The 20290-nt window shown below is 51.7% G+C and overlaps 1 protein-coding gene across 2 annotated transcripts in view; it reads left to right on the top strand.

Moving 5' to 3' along the window:
• hbs1l (HBS1-like translational GTPase) overlaps positions 1-20290 on the top strand; it is a 264743-nt gene that overhangs the window by 210156 nt on the left and 34297 nt on the right. For both annotated transcript variants that reach the window (XM_072499712.1, XM_072499713.1), the window contains 2 exons: positions 10793-10958; positions 12272-12389. In XM_072499712.1, coding sequence (XP_072355813.1) covers positions 10793-10958; positions 12272-12389 — 284 coding nt within the window. The remainder of the gene's footprint in view (positions 1-10792; positions 10959-12271; positions 12390-20290) is intronic.

A 20290-nucleotide genomic window follows, 5' to 3' on the forward strand; every position in this document is an offset into this window, starting at 1 on the left:
TATTCCTTCCAAAATGAATCACCTCACACTTTTCTGCATTAAACTCCATTTGCCACCTCTCAGCCCAGCGCTGCAGCTTATCTATGTCCCTCTGTAACTTGTAACATCCGTCCGCACTGTCCACAACTCCACCGACTTTAGTGTCATCTGCAAATTTACTCACCTATCCTTCTACACCCTCCCCCAGGTCATTTATAAAAATGACAAACAGCAGTGGCCCCAAAACAGATCCTTGTGGTGCACCACTAGTAACTGGACTCCAGTCTGAACACTTCCCATCAACCACCACCCTTTGTCTTCTTCCAGCTAGCTAATTTCTGATCCAAACTGCCAAATCACCCTGAATCTCATGCCTCCGTATTTTCTGCAGTAGCCTACTGTGGGGAACCTTATCAAACGCTTTACTGAAATCCATATACACCACATCAACTGCTTTATCCTCATCCACCTGTTTGGTCACCTTCTCAAAGAACTCAATAAGGTTTGTGAGGCACGACCTACCCTTCACAAAACCGTGTTGACTATCTCTAATCAAATTATTCCTTTCCAGATGATTATACATCCTATCTCTTATAAATCTTTCCAAGATTTTGCCCACAACAGAAGTAAGGCTCACTGGTCTATAGTTACCGGGGTTGTCTCTACTTCCCTTCTTGAACAAGGGGACAACATTTGCTATCCTCCAGTCCTCTGGCACTATTCCTGTCGACAAAGATGACTTAAAGATCAAGGCCAAAGGCTCAGCAATCTCCTCCCTAGCTTCCCAGAGAATCCTAGGATAAATCCAATCCGGCCATGGGGACTTATCTATTTTCACACTTTCCAGAACTGTTAACACCTCATCCTTATGAACCTCAAGCCCTTCTATCTAGTAGTCTGAATCTAAGTATTCTCCTCGACAACATTATCTTTTCCCTGTGTGAATACTGACGAAAAATATTCATTTAGCACCTCTCCTATCTCCTCGGACTCCACGCACAACTTCCCGCTACTGTCCTTGACTGGCCCTACTCTTACCCTAGTCATTCTTTTATTCCTGACATATCTATAGAATTCTTTAGGGTTATCCCTGATCCTACCTGCCAAAGACTTCTCATGTCCCCTCCTGGCTCCTCTTAGCTCTCTCTTTAGGTCCTTCCTAGCTAACTTGTAACTCTCGAGCGCCCTAACTGAACCTTCATGTCTCATCTTTACATAAGCCTCCTTCTTCCTCTTGACAAGTGTTTCGACTGCTTTAGTAAACCATGGTTCCCTTGCTGGACCACTTCCTCCCTGCCTGACACGCAGTAGCTGTTCCTTGAACAAGCTCCACATTTCCATTGTGCCCGTCCCCTGCAGATTTCCTCTCCATCCGATGCATCCTACGTCTTGCCTCATCGTATCATAATTGCCTTTCCCCCAGATATAACTCTTGCCCTGCGGTATATACCTAGCCCTTTCCATCACTAAAGTAAATGTAATCGAATTGTGGTCACTATCACCAAATTGCTCGCCTTCCTCCAAATCTTAACACCTGTCCTGGTTCATTACCCAGTACCAAATCCAATATGGCCTTGCCTCTCGTTGACCTACCTACATACTGTGTCAGGAAACCCTCCTGCACACATTGGATAAAAACGGACCCATCGAAAGTACTCGAACTATAGCATTTCCAGTCAATATTTGGAAAGTTAAAGTCCCCCATAACAACTACCCTGTTGCTTTCGCTCCTATCCAGAAGCATCTTTGCAATCCTTTCCTCTACATCTCTGGAACTTTTTGGAGGCCTATAGGAAACCCCTAACAGGGTGACCTCTCCTTTCCTGTTTTTAACCTCAGCCCATACGACCTCAGTAGACGAGTCCTCAACAAACGGCCTTTCTGCCACCGTAATACTGTCCTTGACTAACAATGCCACCCCTTACCCTCTTTTACCACCTTCCCTGAGTTGACTGAAATATCTAAACCCCGGCACCTGCAACAACCATTCCTGTCCCTGCTCTATCCAGCGGCGAAATTCTCCGTTATCGGCGCAAAGAACGGCGCAAATCCGACTTGCGTCATGCCGCAAAAACCGTCGCGAAGTCTCCGGCCCGAAATGGGCTAGCAACGACGTGACGGGATCCGCGCTTGCTCACGTGGTTCACGCCGTGCAGCGTCATGCACGGCGTGACGGCTCATAAGGATGCGCTGCTCCCCCTCACCCGACCGGAACACCCGACCGGATGGCCGGCCGCCGCTCAGCCCCGAGGTTCCAGTCACGGGATGTGGAGGCGTTCCTGGACGCAATGGAGCAGAGGATGGAGGCCCTGTATCCCGGGCACGGCCGCAGAGTTGCCCCACGCCACAGCCGGCGTCTGTGGAGGGAGGTGGCAGAGGCCGTCACCGCTGCGGCCCTGACACCACGGACAGGCACCCAGTGGCACAAGAAGGTGAACGACCTCGTCAGAGCAGACAGGGTGAGCCTCCCCCCCGCCCCCCCCCCCGCCCGATATCCATATCCCCCTCCCCCATATCCCCCCTCCCCCATATCCCCCCTCCCCCATATCCCCCTCCCCCATATCCCCCCTCCCCCATATCCCCCTCCCTCATCCCCCATATCCCCCCTCCCCCATATCCCCCCCTCCCCCATATCCCCCCTCCCCCATATCCCCCCTCCCCCATATCCCCCCTCCCCCATATCCCCCCCCCTCCCCCATATCCCCCCCCCTCCCCCATATCCCCCCCCTCCCCCATATCCCCAAGTGAATCCAGCCCTAACCTTAACCTCTGCAATACACGGGCAACCGATGGCGTGCATTCATATACCTGTCTAACACTGTTGCCTTTTGCCCCTGCCCCCCCTCCCCCACCCCCCCCCCCCCCCACCCCCCACAGGAGAAACGCGCACACAACACCAGGGAGCATGTGAGGACTGGAGGAGGCCCCGCTGATGAGAGGCCACTGACCAAACTCTAGGAAAGGGCCCTGGAACTGGCTGGCGGACCTGAGGACCGGGAGGTTGCTGATGCAGAGGTCGGGGGCGTACTAGCAAGTGAGCCACCGACAGCCCGTCCCCATATCCTCCCTCCCCTATATCCCCCTCCCCCATTTCACCTGATCACTGCCGGCGTGTCTAACCATGCATGCTTCATTGTGCATCGCAGGAGCAAATGTCGAGGCACCCATCCCCGCAGATGCAGACCGCCCGCAGGATGCCCCTCGGAGGCCACGGGAGACGGAGAGACCCGGACCCTCCGGCATGCGACGCCCGCAGGATGCCCCTCGCACACCACGGGAGACGGAGAGACCCGGACCCTCCGGCATGCGACACCCGCAGGATGCCCCTCGCACACCACGGGAGACGGAGAGACCCGGCCCCTCCGGCATGCGACGCCCGCAGGATGCCCCTCGCACACGGGAGGCGGAGAGACCCGGACCCTCCGGAATGCGACGCCCGCAGGATGCCCCTCGCACACCACGGGAGACGAAGGGACCCAGACTCTCCGGCATGCAACGCTTGCAGGATGTCCCTCGGAGACCACGGGGGATGGAGAGACCTGGAGCAACAGGGAGACGACGCCCCCGTCACGTGCGGGTGCGACGACGCAGGCGTGTGCCACCCAGCGACGAGAGGGGCAGCCACAGGCCCCCGTCACAGCCGAGCCAGGACACCACTACCCGGGACACCCCTACCCGGGACAGCACTACCCAGGAAGACGAAATACCGGGCAGTGACTCAGAGTGGATGGGTGGAGACGAACCCCCACCGCAAAGTGCCATGGACTCAGAGTGGGACGAAGAGCACGACACAACGCCACTGCTGTCACCAACGCCCTCCACCATCGCAGAAACACTCACCACGGTTGGGCACTTTCGTGATTAGGCGTCTGGTACACTCACTGGTGCGCACAACACAGCCGTCCCGGTACAGCAGGTGGAGGTAGGAGCATCAGAGGGGCCGGGCGGTTGGAGGGCAGCCCAGCCGAAGCGAACATCTGCCGCCCAGATGGATCCCGGGTTCCTGGAGTTACCACACCCACCCATAGATCCGATGCAACTACCGACCCGGAGACGAGCGAAGAGGGTGACGGCCGGCTTGCGGCGGCTGCAGTCGCAGGTGGAGAAGTCCACCCGCGTCCAGGAGCTGGGAGTGGTGCCGGTCATACGTGCCACCCAGGCCGACACTGCACGGGAGGCGTCCGCGGTGGAGGCAATGGGTGCGACGGTGTCAGACATGGGGACAGGTTTGCGAGGCCTGGGGCTTTCTGTGCAGGCGGCGTCTGTGGCCCAGGACATGGCTGCCCTCTCACAGGAGGCCATGAGCCAGCGGCAGATGGCAGAGGCGCTCAACGCCATAGCCCAGTCTCTGCAGGCCATGCCCCAGTCTCAGCAGGCCATAGCCCAGTCTCTGCAGGCCATGGCCCAGTCTCAGCAGGCCATAGCCCAGTCTCAGCAGGCCATAGCCCAGTCTCAGCAGGCCATGGCCCAGTCTCTGCAGGCCATCGCTGAGGGCATCGGTGCCATTGGCCATGTGCGAGCCGGCGTCGCACAGTCACAGACAGGGTTTGCCAATCCCCTGGGCTCCATGGCTGCAAACCTGCAGACCCCTGTCGATACCAGCACGGGCCTCCAGGACTGGCCGTGCCAGATGTCGGGGGGGGCGTCGGATGGCCAGTCCGTTCGCATCCCCCACCCATGTAGAGGCCTGGGGGCCATCGGGCACCCCGAGGGAGGAGGAGGTGGTGTGGTCCGTCCCGGGTCCCCCTGTAGGGGAGGTCCCGGTACACCGCGACACCTCGGACCCCCCCCCCTTCCGTCCCAGGTGCATCGGGTGGGCAACGGGCAGGACAGGCTGGCAGCTCGCCATCCCAGTCGCCCGGGCCGCAGCCTGGCCCATCTAGGCCAGGACGCCCCAGGAAACGGCCGCCAAAGGGATCCCGTGTCAGAGGGCAGGAATCACAGGAGTCCACCTCCAGTTCTGCTGTACCGTCTGGGGAACCACGTAGACGTAGTCAAAGGGCCCGTAAGGCCAAACAATTAGACACTGATTAAGTTGGCACGGGTGCAGGGCACAGATGAGTTTTAGGGGCTAGGGCACGTGCATGAACTCCTTTGGTTATTAAAGTCAATGTTACACCTACAGAAGCTGCCTTTGTGCTCTGTCCAAAGCGTGTGGGGGTGTCATGTACGTTGAGCGCAAGTGTGTGTGTGTGAGGGGTGGTCTTACCTCAGCCCCAGGTGAGTCTGCCCCTTCCCCCTGGGCCGCCATCAACATCCTCCCGGGCAGAGGACGGGACCGTGCACTGCAGTGTCACAGCCGCATGCAGGGATGGTCCGGGTGGATGGTGGTACTGTGGCCATGGGTCAGACATAGTCCAACGATGTGGAGCCAGGAGCTCATCGCAGGGCGGGTTGTCACCATCCTCCGTGGCCTGCAATAGACACGCGTCCACCCGCAACTGCGTGAGCCCGGCCGTTGTGCTGCAGGTGGATCGGCATTGGGGGGGGTGGTGTGCATGCGGGTGGGGTGGGTGGGGTTGGGGAGGGGGGTGAGGGTGCTGGGTGGGTGGATGGGTGGGGGGTGTGGGTGGTCGGCTGTTGCCATGGTGTGCGGTCTGTGGCCGTACTACCCGATTCCCACGCCCATCTAGTCAGTGAAGCGGGCGGCTATCAGCCTGTCCTGTGCCCGTTGGGCCAGCCGGTAACAGTGGACAGCCACCCGCCTGTGTCTAGCCCGTCTGCCCTGACCATTGCCCCCATCCCCCTCATCTGGGGAGGACTGCGCCTCTTCCTGCTGCTCCTCCACTCCGCCCTCCTCTGCCTGCGGCACATCGCCCCTCTGCTGGGCTATGTTGTGCAGGACGCAGCACACCACAATGATGCGGCCGACCCTATCTGACCGATACTGGAGGGCGCCCCCAGAGAGGTCCAGGCACCTGAAACGCATCTTCAGCACGCCAAAGCACCCCTCTATCACTCCCCTTGTCGCTACATGGGCATCATTGTAGCGGTTCTCCGCCTCATTGCGTGGCCTCCGTATAGGCGTCATCAGCCACGATCGCAATGGGTAGCCCCTGTCGCCCAGCAACCAGCCCCTCAGCTGGGGATGGCATCCCTCGTACATGCCGGTGATGGATGACCGCGACAACACGTATGAGTCGTGTACACTGCCCGGTTAACGGGCGCAGACGTGCAGGATCATCATGCGGTGGTCGCAGACCACCTGTATGTTCATCGAATAAGTCCCCTTCCTATTGGTGAACACGGCCCTGTTATCTGCAGGTGGCCGCACGGCGACGTGCATCTCATCAATCGCGCCCTGGACCATGGGGAACCCGGCCACGGCAGAGAAGCCCACGGCCCGGGCATCTTGGCTGGCCCGGTCCACAGGGAAGCGGATATAGTGGTGCGCCATGGCATATAGGGCGTCTGTCACTGCCCGGATGCACCGGTGCATCCATGTCTGCGATATGTCGGACAGGTCCCCACTCGGTGCCTGGAATGACCCCGTTGCATAAAAGTTCAGGGCCACCGTAACCTTGATGGACACGGGGAGAGGGTGTCCCCCGCCAGTGCCACGCGGTGACAGGTGTGCCAGCAGGTGGCAGATGTGTGCCACGGTTTCCCGCCTCATCCGGAGTCTCCTCCTGCATTCCCGGTCCGTGAGGTCCTGGTATGACTGCCGGGGCCGGTACACACAGGGCGCCCTCAGGTGCCTCCGTTGCCGTGGGGCCGCGACGTCCTCCTCCCCCTTCTCGTCCTGTCGGTCAGGTGTCCCTCCAGCCTGGGAGGCTGCCGCCTACCGCTCTGCGGCAGCCTGCGCCGCCTCTCTGGCACGCTTCTCCTCCTCCTCCTCCTCCTCATCCAGGGCAACATAGACATTAGCGGCTGCCGCCACGGCGGCCAACATCGCTGGATGATCGGAAAACATGACGGCCTGGTGGGGGGGGGCGGGAACAACGATATGGCATCATTGCCCATACCCCCTCCTCCCCCCAGCCAGGTGGCATGGACCGCATGGGTCCAACTGCTGGAGGCTGGCACCTGGCCAGGTGGACCAACTCACTTGCCCTCGCACCCCCCCCTCCCCGGCACGGACCCCCCCAACCCCCCCCTCCCCGGCACGGACACCCCCATCCTCCTCCCCTGCACGGACCCCCCCATCCTCCTCCCCGGCACGGGCCCCCCATCCTCCTCTCCGGCACGGACCCCATCCTCCTCCCCGGCATGGTCCCCCCCATCCTCCTCCCCGGCACAGACCCCCCATCCCCCTCCCTGGCACGGACCCCCCCCATCCTCCTCCCCGGCATGGACCCCCCCCCATCCTCCTCCCCGGCACGGACCCCATCCTCCTCTCCGGCACGGACCCCCCCATCCTCCTCCCCGGCACGGACCCCCCATCCTCCTCCCCGGCACAGACCCCCCCCCCCCCATCCCCCTCCCCGGCACGGTCCCCCCCATCCTCCTCCCCGTCTCGGACCCCATCCCCCTCCCCGGCACGGACCGCCCCCATCCTCCTTCCCGGCACGGACCCCCCCTCCCGGCACTCCCCCGGAGCCCAGCCCACTCTAACCACCCCCCAGGCCGTCACCCACCTCCACGCTGGTCGGCGTGAACCTGGAGCACAGGTTGACGCCGATTAAAAGGAGGTTTGATTTACGTCGACGTGACCGGTCATCACGTCGACGGGACTTCGGCCCATCCGGACGGGAGAATATCGGCAGGCCCAAAATCGGCTGCCTTGCGCCCACCCGTGCCATTCTCCGACGTCAGTGGCGCCATTAACGTCCCGCCGTCTTTTCTCCTTTCGGAGACTTCGGCAACCGGCGGGGGCGGGATTCACGGCGGCCAACAGCCATTCTCCGACCCGCTGGGGGGTCGGAGAATGACGCCCCATGTCTCCGAAATGGCCACAACATCGAAGTCCCAGGTACCAACCCATGCCGCAAGTTCACCTACCTTATTCCGGATGCTCCTGGCATTGAAGAAGACACACTTTAAACCACCTTCCTGCCTGCCAGTACACTCCTGCAACTTTGAAACCTTACTCATGACCTCACTACTCTCAACCTCCTGTATACTGGAGCTACAGTTCAGGTTCCCCAGCCCCTGCTGAACTTGTTTAAACCCTCCCGAAGAGCATTAGCAAATTTCCCCCCCAGGATATTGGTACCCCTCTGGTCCAGGTGTAGACCGTCCCATGTGTAGAGGTCCCACCTACCCCAGAATGAGCCCCAATTAAGCAGCAATCTGAAACCCTCCCTCCTGCACCATCCCTGTAGCCACGTGTTCAACTCCTCTCTCTCCCTATTCCTCGTCTCGCTAGCACGTGGCACAGGTAACAACCCAGAGATAATAACTCTGTCCTAGATCTAAGTTTCCACCCTAGCTCCCTGAATTCCTGCCTTACATCCCTATCCCTTTTCCTACCTATGTCGTTGGTACCTATGTGGACCACGACTTGGGGCTGCTCCCCCTCCCCCTTAAGGATCCCGAAAACACGATCCGAGACATCACGGACCCTAGCACCTGGGAGGCAACACACCAACCGCGAGTCTCTCTCGTTCCCACAGAATCTCCTATCTATCCCCCTAACTATGGAGTCTCCAATGACTAATGCTCTGCTCCTCTCCCCCCTGCCCTTCTGAGCAACAGGGACAGACTCTGTGCCAGAGACCTGTACCCCATGGCATGCACCTGGTAAGTCTCCCCCCCCCCCCAACCGTATCTGAAGCGGTATACTTGTTACTAAGGGGAAGGACCACAGGGGACCCCTGTACTGTCTGCTTCCTCCCAGCCCCTCTCATCGTCACCCATCTATCTTTATTCTTCGGAGTAACTACATCCCTGAAGCTTGTCTATGACCACCTCTGCCTCCCGAATGATCTGAAGTTCATCCAGCTCCAGTTCCAGATTTGTATTTACCAATTTTGAAGGAATTTTCAAGTGTTACCTGCTTTTGAGTAGTCCAATTTTTGATGAAATGATTTATATTATATAATCTTTTCCAATGTACTCTGCAATAGGATGAATTGCATTCCCTGTGTCACCACTTTGTGAGCAAAGGAATCTTACTGAGAAAAATGGACACAAAAATGGTCTCCCTCAAAAATTGGGATTGCGAATTTGCCATCTCGTAACTGAATATAGAGAAATATTATCGAATATTATCAAATATGGCATGCGGTATGGTTTAAGCCGGTGTCTTTCCAAACTTTTTTTCCCCACTTTTGCCAACCGGCTGACCTATGGGACCCAAACTGGTGACACACGTTGGCTGACCTTCGTGACACATGCCACGTTCGCTTACCTTTAATGTGAATGGTAAGCCTGCTTGGTCCTCACAATCTCACTTGAATCAGGCTCAAAGGAGGAGAGGACAATGCACATATCAGGTGCAAACGTCAGCCCATTTGTTTGTGCTGTTTTCATCGTTATAAAAACGGAAAATCCAACCTCGCACATGTAGGGCATCATGAAGGGAAATAGCAATAAAATGTGTGTTTTTCTTAGCACTGGGAGATGCTACTCGAGAATGCTTACAGCCTCATGGGCTTTTAGCGTGTTTTTAATGTGGTATCACAGGTCAGCTAGAGTAGCATAAGTCTTTTCATTTGGAATCAGCTATAAGTTAATAACTGACTCTGGGACGGGTCTCAACATCAAAAGGAATTTTTGACCTACCACTTCTCTTTCAAAATCTGAAACTTCTACTCCATGCTTCTAACACACATGAACTTTGCATCCCTATTTCCATTTGCAGAATTGACAAAACCTTGGGGTGTATTCTACGCTTGCCCAGAAGCGTGTTCATCGGCGCCGCGCCGTCTCTGGCAGCGGGATTCTCTATTCCCACCGCCGGCTATTGGGATTTCCCATTGTGACCGCCCCATGCCAATGAGAAATCTGTGGGTGGCGGTGTGCTGCCGGCAGAAAAGAGAATCCCGCCGCCGGAGAATTTACTCCCATACTTCAAGAAATCATCTTTATACAGCTTTGTTGCCGATTAACTTTCTTCTTTGTAGACCGTTAACCAGAGGCCCTGGAGCTCTGTGCAGAGCTAACAATAGCACTGCTTTGTCCTGTCCTGGACTCTCCAGGGCAGCTCTCTCCAGCAGATTTTGTTGTGAGATCCTGTCCAGTAGGTACAATGCCTATTTGAGTCTCTGACCATCTCTTAGTTTTAAGAAAAGAATCCATCTTCACAGTCCTGGAGAATGGAAGCAACTCTGCTCCGTGATTTGGGTCCAAAAACACATACAAGGCGCTTGACGTCAAGTGTGTTTGCAGGGCGCATGACTTGCACTCAGCTGCCAATTCTGGCTGGAAACCTGCATACAGCCTAATTTATTTTCATTTAAAAGGCGGCAGCGACTGCCATTCTCAGTATAAAAGCCGGAGCGGCCGTTGGGTGCTTCTTCCAAGATCGGGACTACCGTGGGAGCAGCGCAACTGATCGTTCTGCCACCCTTCCAACACACGCGAGTCGTGACCCTCACTTTGAAAAGGCCTGGTTTAAGCTATACCAAGGAAGAATGCAGATTCGATCCTTGATTTATGGTGCATTAGCTGGAGCAGTGATGAATGCATGACAACAGATGTCAGGCTAGATGAGAGAAATATTGCCTTTGGAATAAGCAATGGATGTCCATCTGATTCTCAGCTTCCAAATTTAACACCTACAAAATACACACCCCATTTCATCTTTAGTTACTTAACAAAATGTGGGGAGTGTTGGTCCCCTAGACAAGAACAAAATATTTGATCTGCTTTATTACCAGAATGTGTTTTTTTCCCAATGTACCAATTGTTCTGATGTTTGTGATTTTAGGTCATGTAGATGCTGGTAAAAGTACTTTAATGGGCCATCTACTTTACCTTCTGGGAAAGGTAAACAAACGTATTATGCACAAATATGAACAAGAATCGAAAAAAGCAGGAAAAGCCTCGTTTGCCTTTGCTTGGGTCCTGGATGAGACGGGTGAAGAAAGGGAAAGGTATATGTTTGTAATTGTTTTTCTAATTACTGTCTGATTCCTTACATTTGTTCAGCAGCCATAAGACTTTAGGAACTTTGAAAAAGCATGCCTCTCCCCACCTACATGTCCCCATCAGGTTCTCTCATCTCCCACTGTAAGTTTGGAGAAATGTAGGGAAAAGCTTTCCAGAAATGGTTTAAACACTGATCGCAAAAGTTATGGGGTGAGAGCCGGAGAACTTCCATGAAATTTCCAGGTGTTTTGTGTTTTTGCAATGCAAGGTTCCCCAGGCAATGGTCATCCCCTTGCAACATTCCCTTTAGTTTTCTTTTGTGTGAGCCAGTGATTTATTTAAGTGTGTGGCCCTTTAAACATTTTTGTTCACTGTGCATGCATGGTAACTTAGAGGCCAACATGCAGAGACTCTCGGGTTGCGGCTGCAGAGCTTACAGGGAACATTGTTACGTGGTCCAAGAACCTTGCCCAAGAATCCAATATTCACTTGGGGACGTCATGGATCAGGTTCATCCTTATCTGCTGAGCCTATGAGAGCACTTCCAAAGATTATAATCAGGAAAGGAAACCCTCACCTAACCCAGGGAGCGAAGGCCATTTGTGCCTTCCCTTGACCAAGGATCAATTCAATCAGCACAGACTGGAACTGGACTTTCCTATTTCAATTGGACCAGTGCTCAGTGGATAAATTGAGGTGTTGGTCAGCAACGTTTGAGAAGTTAAATGTATTGGGAGTTTTGTGGGGAGAGCCACTAATTTAGTTTGCTCCAGGCCAACGGAGTGGGGCTGCCCCACAATGGGAAACCCCATTGACCGGCCGGCGTAACGGAGCATCCCGCCAGTGGGGCAAAATAGAAATGTGGCGCGGCGGGACGGAGAATCCAGCCCCAGTTTTTTCCTCTGGAACATGGTTCATATCTAGTTCAGCTTGACAAAATGAAAAGCTTAATTCTCTGCTAAATGTAAAGAGCTAACGCCAACAAGGTTTCAGTAGTCTCAGTCAGTTCCCAGGAGCATGAATGCACAATACAATATTGCTGCTATTTGGTGCTAAATTCATATTCTCCCTTAGAGAAGTTGCAATGTAAATAGTGTGGGTAAATAGAAACAGGTGCAGTAGTGGGTTGTATTCTGAGGTTGGGGTTGAGATCAGACCAGTGACAACTGTGAGTACTTGGTGGGTGAAAACCTTGGGTGCCTTAAGTGGAATTCCATATCTCGCATAAATGGACTAAATATAACTTGTACCGCAATGATGCATAAATGGAGTATTGTGTTCAGATAAAAGATAAAAATGTCCATTCTGATATTTTCAGAGGTGTAACAATGGATGTTGGAATGACAACATTTGAAACAAAGACCAAAGTGATCACACTAATGGATGCACCAGGTCACAAAGACTTCATTCCAAACATGATTACAGGTGCTGCACAGGTAAGGAGAAAAATGTTTCTGACACTGTACCATCCAGCAAATTTATATTAGAATTTAGATAGGTTTGTGAGAATTGAAATCACACTCCAAAATATAAGGTCCAGTGTGTCAACTAATGTATTTTCACTGGTATTTGAAATCATTAACCTCAAAGGTATTTTAAAGTATTTGATCATGACTGTCACTAGAATGGTGGTGATCATAAGAAATAGGAGCAAGAATAGACCATTCAGCCCATCGAGCCTGTTCCACCATTTGGTAAGATCATGGTTGATCTGATTGTGGCCTTAACTCCATTTCCTTGCCTGCTGCCCATAGCCTTTGGCTCCCCTTGTCAACCAAAAATCTGTTTTACTCAGTCTTGAATACGAGTCAGGCTCTGTTGTTCTCTGGAAGAGAACTAAGCACTTATCAGTCTTCTGAGAGAAGGATTTTCTCCTCATCTCTGTCTAAATGGAGATTATTTTTAAACCATGTCCCTCAGTTCGAGATTCCATCACATTGCACTACAGCCTATCCTACTTTTGATCAAATAACTCCTAATGCTCATGTTTTTCTCTCAGTTTGTTTCAATGGGAGCCCTAGATTTCTGTCTGTTTCTGTTGGTGGTGAGCAGTATTTGAACCCTTAAACATAAAGTGCCTCATTTCCCTTTCCAAGTTTAAACCATCTGGGTCAAAACCTGCTCCTTCCTGAGCTCATTCCCGGTCTCCCTGTGGTACAGTATTCGCAATTTCTCCTCTTCACGCCACAATTGTCTTACCACTTAATTTTTGGTGCAGGTTTGTGTTTTTGGCGCACTTAATTACCAGCTCTACTTTCAATTATTTTATTCAGTCAATGTCTAAAATGAAGAATTGACCTGGAGCTAAAATACACTGTTCATGTCAGGTCAGTAAGCCGGTGACCAGAAGTATAAATTTACGGTCAGCACCAAATATTGGTCAGGAGAAAAATAATTATGCAAGCGGCTTTTAGAACGTGGAACACATGAAAGAGTGGTATAAGCCAAACTCCTCATCGTGGCTTTAGCAGGAAAGTGGATGAATAGCTGCACAAAATTTAAAAGGCATGGGTAAAGGTAATGGAAATAGAACTAAGGTCTTTCTGAGAACCAGCATCCGTAGATTCATGACCTCCTTCTGTGTTATGCAGTGCTACGATTCTGTAACTATCTTTCTTCAGTGTGGTACTGCTTTGCTTTTTTTAAACTGAAATAGGTGTAAAATTCAATATGGCTGCTTGTGCGATTCTGTGTAGATTTGGTTGAGCTGTGAGGTCTAGTCTATTCCAATCATAAATTAGCAATTTTATTGACTTGCTGCAGTATTACATAGATTATAAATACATTTAATAGTAATATAGGCCCAATTTAAGCCCTGTGCATCCAGTGAAAACTAGGGGCTAGTTTAGCACACTGGGCTAAATAACTGGCTTGTAATGCAGAACAAGGAAGCAGCACGGTTCAATTCCCGTACCAGCGTCCCCGAACAGGCACCGGAACGTGGCGACTAGGGGCTTTTCACAGTAACTTCATTGAAGCCTACTTGTGACAATAAGTGATTATTATTAGGGAGTTGAGTGCCTATAATAGCAATAGAATTCTTGCCATTATGTTTCCATCTGCTACCATTTCAAACGTGCAGTTTTCAGAGTCACATGGCTTTTTAAAAAGTGGTTTTGACAAAGAGTCATTCAGACTCGGAACTTTACTCCCTTTTCTCTCCACAGATGCTGTCAGACCTGCTGAGATTGTCCAGTATTTTCTGTTTTGTTGGCTTTTTAAAAATTAATTCCTGGGATGTGGACTTCACTGACCAGGGTGCATTTATTGCTCATCCTTAATTGCCCTTGAAAAGGTAGTAGTCCTTGAACCGCTGTAGTCCTGGTGTAGGTATACCCACAGTGCAGTTAGAAAGAGATTTCCAGGATGTTAGCCCAGCGACAGTGAAGGAATGACAATATAGTTCCAAGTCAGGATGGTGGGTGGCTTGGAGAGGAACTTGCAGGTGGTGATGTTCCCATGCACCTGCCATTTGCCCCTAGATGGTAGTGGTTGCGGGTTTGGAAGAGGGTGGCTGAGGAGGCTCGGTGAGTTCCTGCAGTGCATCTTGTAGATGATAAACACTGCTGCCAGTGTTCGTCAGTGGTGGAGAGAGCGAGTTTGTGGATCAAGCAGACTGCTTTGCTTGTGTGGTGTGAAACTCCTTAAGTGTTGTTGGGAGCTGCACCAATCCAGGCAAATGTGGAGAGTACTCTATCACGTGCCTGTCTTGTGCCATGTAGATGGTGGGCAGGCTTTGGGGAGTCAGGAGGTGAGTTACTTGCTGCAGTATTCCTAGCTTCTGATCTGTTCTTGTAGCCACCCTAATCCTGGTCAGTGGTAACTTTCGGATGTTGACAATAAGGGATTCACTGATGGTAATACCGTTGAATGGCATAGGGTGATGGTTAGATTCTCTCTTGTTATGGCCATCAGATCATAAGAAATAGAAACAGCAGTAGGTCTGCTCCAATAGGATCATGGCTAATCCAACATTCCTCATGTCCACTTTCCTACTCTTTCCCTCGTAACACTTCATTTCCTTACTGATCAAGAATCTATCTAAGCCTTAAATACACACAAGGACTCTGCCCCACAGCTCTCTGTGGCAAGGTGTTCCAAAACCTCTCAACCCTCCGAGAGAAAAAAATCCTCCTCATCTCAATCTTAAATTGGTACTCCTTTATTCTGAGATTATGCCCTCTGGTCCGTGACTCTCCCATGAGGGGAGACATCCTCTCCGCATTTGCCCGGGCATGTCCCTGAAGAATCCACCTCTCATTCCTCTAAATTCCAATGAGTAGAGTCCCAACCTGTTTAACCTTTACTCAGAAGACAATCCCTCCATATCCGGGATCATCTTAGTGAACTTTCTTTGAACTGCCTCCAATGAAATAATATCTTTTCTTAAATAAGGGGAGCAAAATTACTCACAGTGCTCCAGATGTGGTCGCACCAGTACCTTGTACAGGTGCAGCAAGATTTCCCTACTCTTATACACCAAAACTCTTGAAATAAGGGCCGACATTGCATTTGCCTTCCTGATTACCTGCTGCACCTGTGTGCTAGATTTCTGTGTTTTGTGCTCAAGTACCCCAAGTCCCTTTGTGTTGCAGCTTTCTGCAGCTTTTCCCCATTCAAATAGTACTCTGTTCTTTTGTTCTCCCTTCCAAAATTAACAACTTCACAATTTCCCACATTATACTCTTTTGCCCATATACCGGGAATAGCAGGAAAATGGCACCAAATCAGAATGCTCACTTGGATAGCTGGTGCAGACATCATGTGCTGAATAACCTCTTTCTGCACTGTAACATTTCTGTGATTCTGGGAGAACCTTTACACAGTGTTGGTCAATGGGACAGAGTCTTACGATCAATCAGTGCATATTTAACTTTTTAAACCGCATCTAATTATGATAGTTCAATATAGCTATGATGAAGTGGGCGATGAGGGGGCTGGAGGGGCGGCGTGGGAGCAGCTGGAGGTGGCGTCATGTAGAGGTACTAGTCTGGGAGCTTTGATAATGGCTCCTTTGCTGTTCTCGCCGACCCGTTACTCCACAAGTCCGGTGGTGGTGGCGACAATGCGGATCTGGGGACAGTGGAGGAGGTACACGAAGGTGGAGGGAGCGTCGGTCTGGACCCCGATATGTAAGAACCACAGGTTTGTCCCGGGTGGGATGGATGGTGGGTTCCAGAGCTGGCAGAGGACAGGCATCAGAAGGATGGGAGATCTGTTCATAGACGGAAGATTTCCCAGTTTGAAGGCGCTAGAGGACAAATTTAATCTGCCACCAGGAAACGCCTTTAAATATCTGCAAGTACGAGCCTTCCTGAAAAAACAGGTAGTGGCCTTTCCGACGCTGCTGCCACTGAGGATACAGGACAGGGTGGTCTCCGGCACCTGTGTGGGGGAGGGGAAGGTGTCGGATATCTACCAGTAACTACAGGAGGCGGAGGAAACCCCGGTGGAGGACCTCAAGGGCAAATGGGAGGAGGAGCTAGGTGAGGAGTTGGAAGCGGGCCTGTGGGCAGAGGTCCTGGGCAGGGTTAATTCCTCCTCATGATGTGCCAGGCTCAGTCTAATTCAATTTAAGGTGGTCCACCGGGGGCACATGACGGCAGTGACAATGAGCAAGTGTTTTGGGGTAGAAGACAGTTGTATGGGGTGCAAGGGCAGCCCTGCAAACCACGTCCACATGTTTTGGGCATGCCCGGAGCTTAGAGAGTTCTGGCAAGGGTTCGTGAGGGCAATGTCCAAGGTAGTTAACACACAGGTGGTGCCGAGTCCAGAGATAGCGATCTTTGGAGTGTCAGAAGACCCGGGAGTTCAGGGGGCGAAAGAGGCCGATGTCTTGGCCTTTGCCTCCCTAGTAGCCTGAAGACGGATTTTATTAATGTGGAGGGACTCGAAGCCCCCGAGTGTAGAGACTTGGGTTAACGACATGGCTGGATTTCTCAGCCTCGAGAAAATAACGTTTGCCTTAAAAGGGTCTACGCTGGGGGGGGGAGGGGTGGGGTGGGGTGAGTGCTTCATTGGCATGGTGTGGGAAGACTGAGTCGCGTGGGGTAATGTCTATTTAATTGTTATTGTATATTCTCTTTTTGCAGTCTATTTAATTGTTATTGTCTATTCTCTTTACACTATGTTAATGTTCACTCTCGTTTGTTTTGTTATTATTGTTACTACTGTTTTATTATGAAAAGTTCTGCAAAACCTTAATAAAAATTCTTTTAAAAAAAATATTGATAGTTGAAGGTGGAAAGAGTTTTCAGACTTGCCTGTCAAAAGATTCAGAATTCCACAGCAGTCTTCCCCCAAAATTCACAAATTGACTTACTTAAAGTGATTCCCACAGTCTTCAAGAACCCACCTGCTTCAATAAAATAGCAACCTTTTTAAAAAATATATTTTTATTCAAGACATTTTCATATAATCAAAATTTAATAAACAGAATACAAATTATAAACAACCAATACCGGCTCCCCCAATATTGCCCCCTTCTCCCATCCTGCCTTCCCCCATTTTAACCCCCTTACCCCCCCCCACACACACACACACATTCTCTTCCCCATTCCTGACATCTCAATCCGCCTTTAAAAAAAAGCGCTTCCACCTCCGTGTGAATCCATTGACTGACCCCCTTAGGACAAAACTTGACCTTCTCCAGCCTCAGATATTCCACCAGGTCACTCACCCACACTCCCGCTTTTGGCGGCTCCAAGCCCCTCCACCCGAGCCAACTCCGTCTCTGGGCTATCAGGGAAGTAAAGACCAAAACATCGGCCTCTCTCACCCTGTGAACTTCCGGGTACTCTGACACCCTGAATATCACCACCTCTGAACTCGGGGCCACCTTCACCCCCAGCACCTTGGACATCACGTCTGCGAACCCCTGTCAGAAACGCCTCAGCTTCGAACATGCCCATAACATGTGGGCATTAATCATTCCCCCCCCCCCCCCCCATGCACAGCCCACATTTATACTCAACCCCCTCAAAAAACCTATTCATCCGTATTACCGTCAGATGTGCCCTATGAATTACCTTAAACTGAATGAGGCTTAACCTCAACACGATGAGGATGGATTCACCCTCCACAGGGCCTCAGCCCACGTCCCGGCCTCCACCTCCCCTTCCAGCTCCTCTCACTTACCCTTTACGTCCCCCACCAGCGCTCCCTCCTAGTCCAACAACTCCTTGTAGACCTTGGGACACCTTCCCCTCCCCTATCTCATCCTTCGAGATATCTTATCCTGCAACCCCATGAGCAGCAGTCCAGGAAAGAACGGCACCTCTCTCTTTACAAAATCGCAGACCTGCAGTTGTCTGAAACCATTCCCCCTGGGCTACCCACACTCTTCCTCCAGGTACTCATCTATGAACAGATCGGCAAATCGCTCAATCCCTGCCTGCCACCATCCCCGAAACCTCGCATCCAAACCCCCACCCCCGGCGCAAACCTATGGATGTCGCAGATCGGTGCTCACACCGAGGCACCGTCCAGTCCCAAATGCTGCCTCCACTGCCCCCACACCCCGAAGTTCGACATCACTACTCGGCTCACCGGTGTGCCTGGTTGGCCAGAACGGCAGAGCCGCTGACAACAAAGCCCTTAAACCTTTTCCCCGACATAAATGTCGCCTCCATCTGACCCCAGCCCGACCCCTCGACCCATTTCCTAGTCATGGCGATGTCCGCTACCTTGGAGGAGTTCATCGTAGTGTTAATGTAAGCCTACTTGTGACAATAAAGATCATTATTAAATTACAGTACATACCTCTTCATTCACCTGAGGAAGGAGCAGTGCTCCGAAAGCTAGTGTTTGAAACAAACCTATTGGACTTTAACCTGGTGTTGTAAGACTTCTTACTGTGCTCACCCCAGTCCAACACCAGCATCTCCACATCATTATTAAATTAGGGAGGAAAACAACATGTATACTGTAAAGTATATTTTATTCACTATTTTTCACACTGTAAAGTCAGATATTAATTGTCAAATATATCTTGGAACTATCAAAACACAGTATAGATGGAATAAGTTACTCAGCAAGTTAACTGATTGCCAATTGACACCTTGGGCGGGATTCTCTCAGCCTGGGGCAGGGCTGGAGAATCCCTGCGACCGGGCCACGCGGTTCTCTGCAGTGGAGAATCGGCGCCATTGGTGGTTGGCGCGGCGCCGGTCGCGGACCGCTCTACGTGGCCGGCATTCCGATTCTCGGCCCGGGATGGGCCAAACGGCTGCAGTTAAAATGCTGAGTCCCGCCGACCACACCTGCTCGCAGCTGGCAAGAACTCTGCGTGCAAGGGTCAGGTGGCGGCCTGTGTGGGGGTGGGGGGGGAGGAAGGCTCCAACCCGGTTGTGGGGTGTGGGCCTCCAATGTGGCCTGGCCTGCGATCGGGGCCCACTGATCGGCGGGCCAGCCTCTCTGTCCCCGGCCTCTTTTTCTACGCGCCGGCAACTGTATTCCTGTGCCATGTTTCATCGGGACTGGTGCGTTGAAGGAGGCCACGCGTTGGTGCCAGCACCACTGCGCATGTGCAGATCCCGCGGCGCACAGTTCACGCCGGGATCAGCAGCTGGAGTGGTCAGAATTACTCCTGGCAGCGGTCCGTTCACACTGTCGCGTTTTACGCCGTTTACGACGGCATGGACACTCTGCCGCGGGATCGGAGAATCCCGCCCTATGTCCCTGATTCCTGCTGTTGTGTCAACTTCATGATCACCTGGTAAGGTCAGTGTTAACAAGAGTAGCTGGTGGATGAGAGAGTCCATTAGATATTAGTGTTGTGCTCACCTTTCAGTCTTCTCAAAAGTAGAACATTGGACAACTACTCAGCCAGATGAAATTGCGGAGTTGAGTGTGCATTAGCTTTCCCATTTGCCACTTTTGGTGCATATATTATTTACAAACATTTTGTGTTCAAGGATTTATATTCAGTCAATGAAGTTCGGATAACAACATTAACTATGCCCTCATATCATTTGATGCCATTGTCACCCTTTGATCTTTATGTATATCCTTTTATCCGTTCTAAAGTCACCGATGTCCTTTGCCTATTTATTTCACAAATTATTCGGAAGCCCCTCAACGTCTTTTGTCCATCCAGTAAGACTTTGAAGGCACCACCTAGCTGCTTCTAATTATTTCTTAAAAGATTCCAGGTTTTTGTTTCTGCTTCTCTTTCTAGCATTCATTAGAATTTAGTAATTTTAAATTTGTAATTTGTTAGTTTGAATTTGTATCCCACTTGTGGTTTAATTTAAGGTAATTAAAGTAATATTGAAGATAAACTTTTTTCATTTATTTTTTAATTATTCTATAAGGTTATCTCTCGCCTTCCTTCTTT

This window comes from Scyliorhinus torazame, chromosome 4 (assembly GCF_047496885.1).
Source record: "Scyliorhinus torazame isolate Kashiwa2021f chromosome 4, sScyTor2.1, whole genome shotgun sequence".
NCBI lineage: Eukaryota > Metazoa > Chordata > Chondrichthyes > Carcharhiniformes > Scyliorhinidae > Scyliorhinus > Scyliorhinus torazame.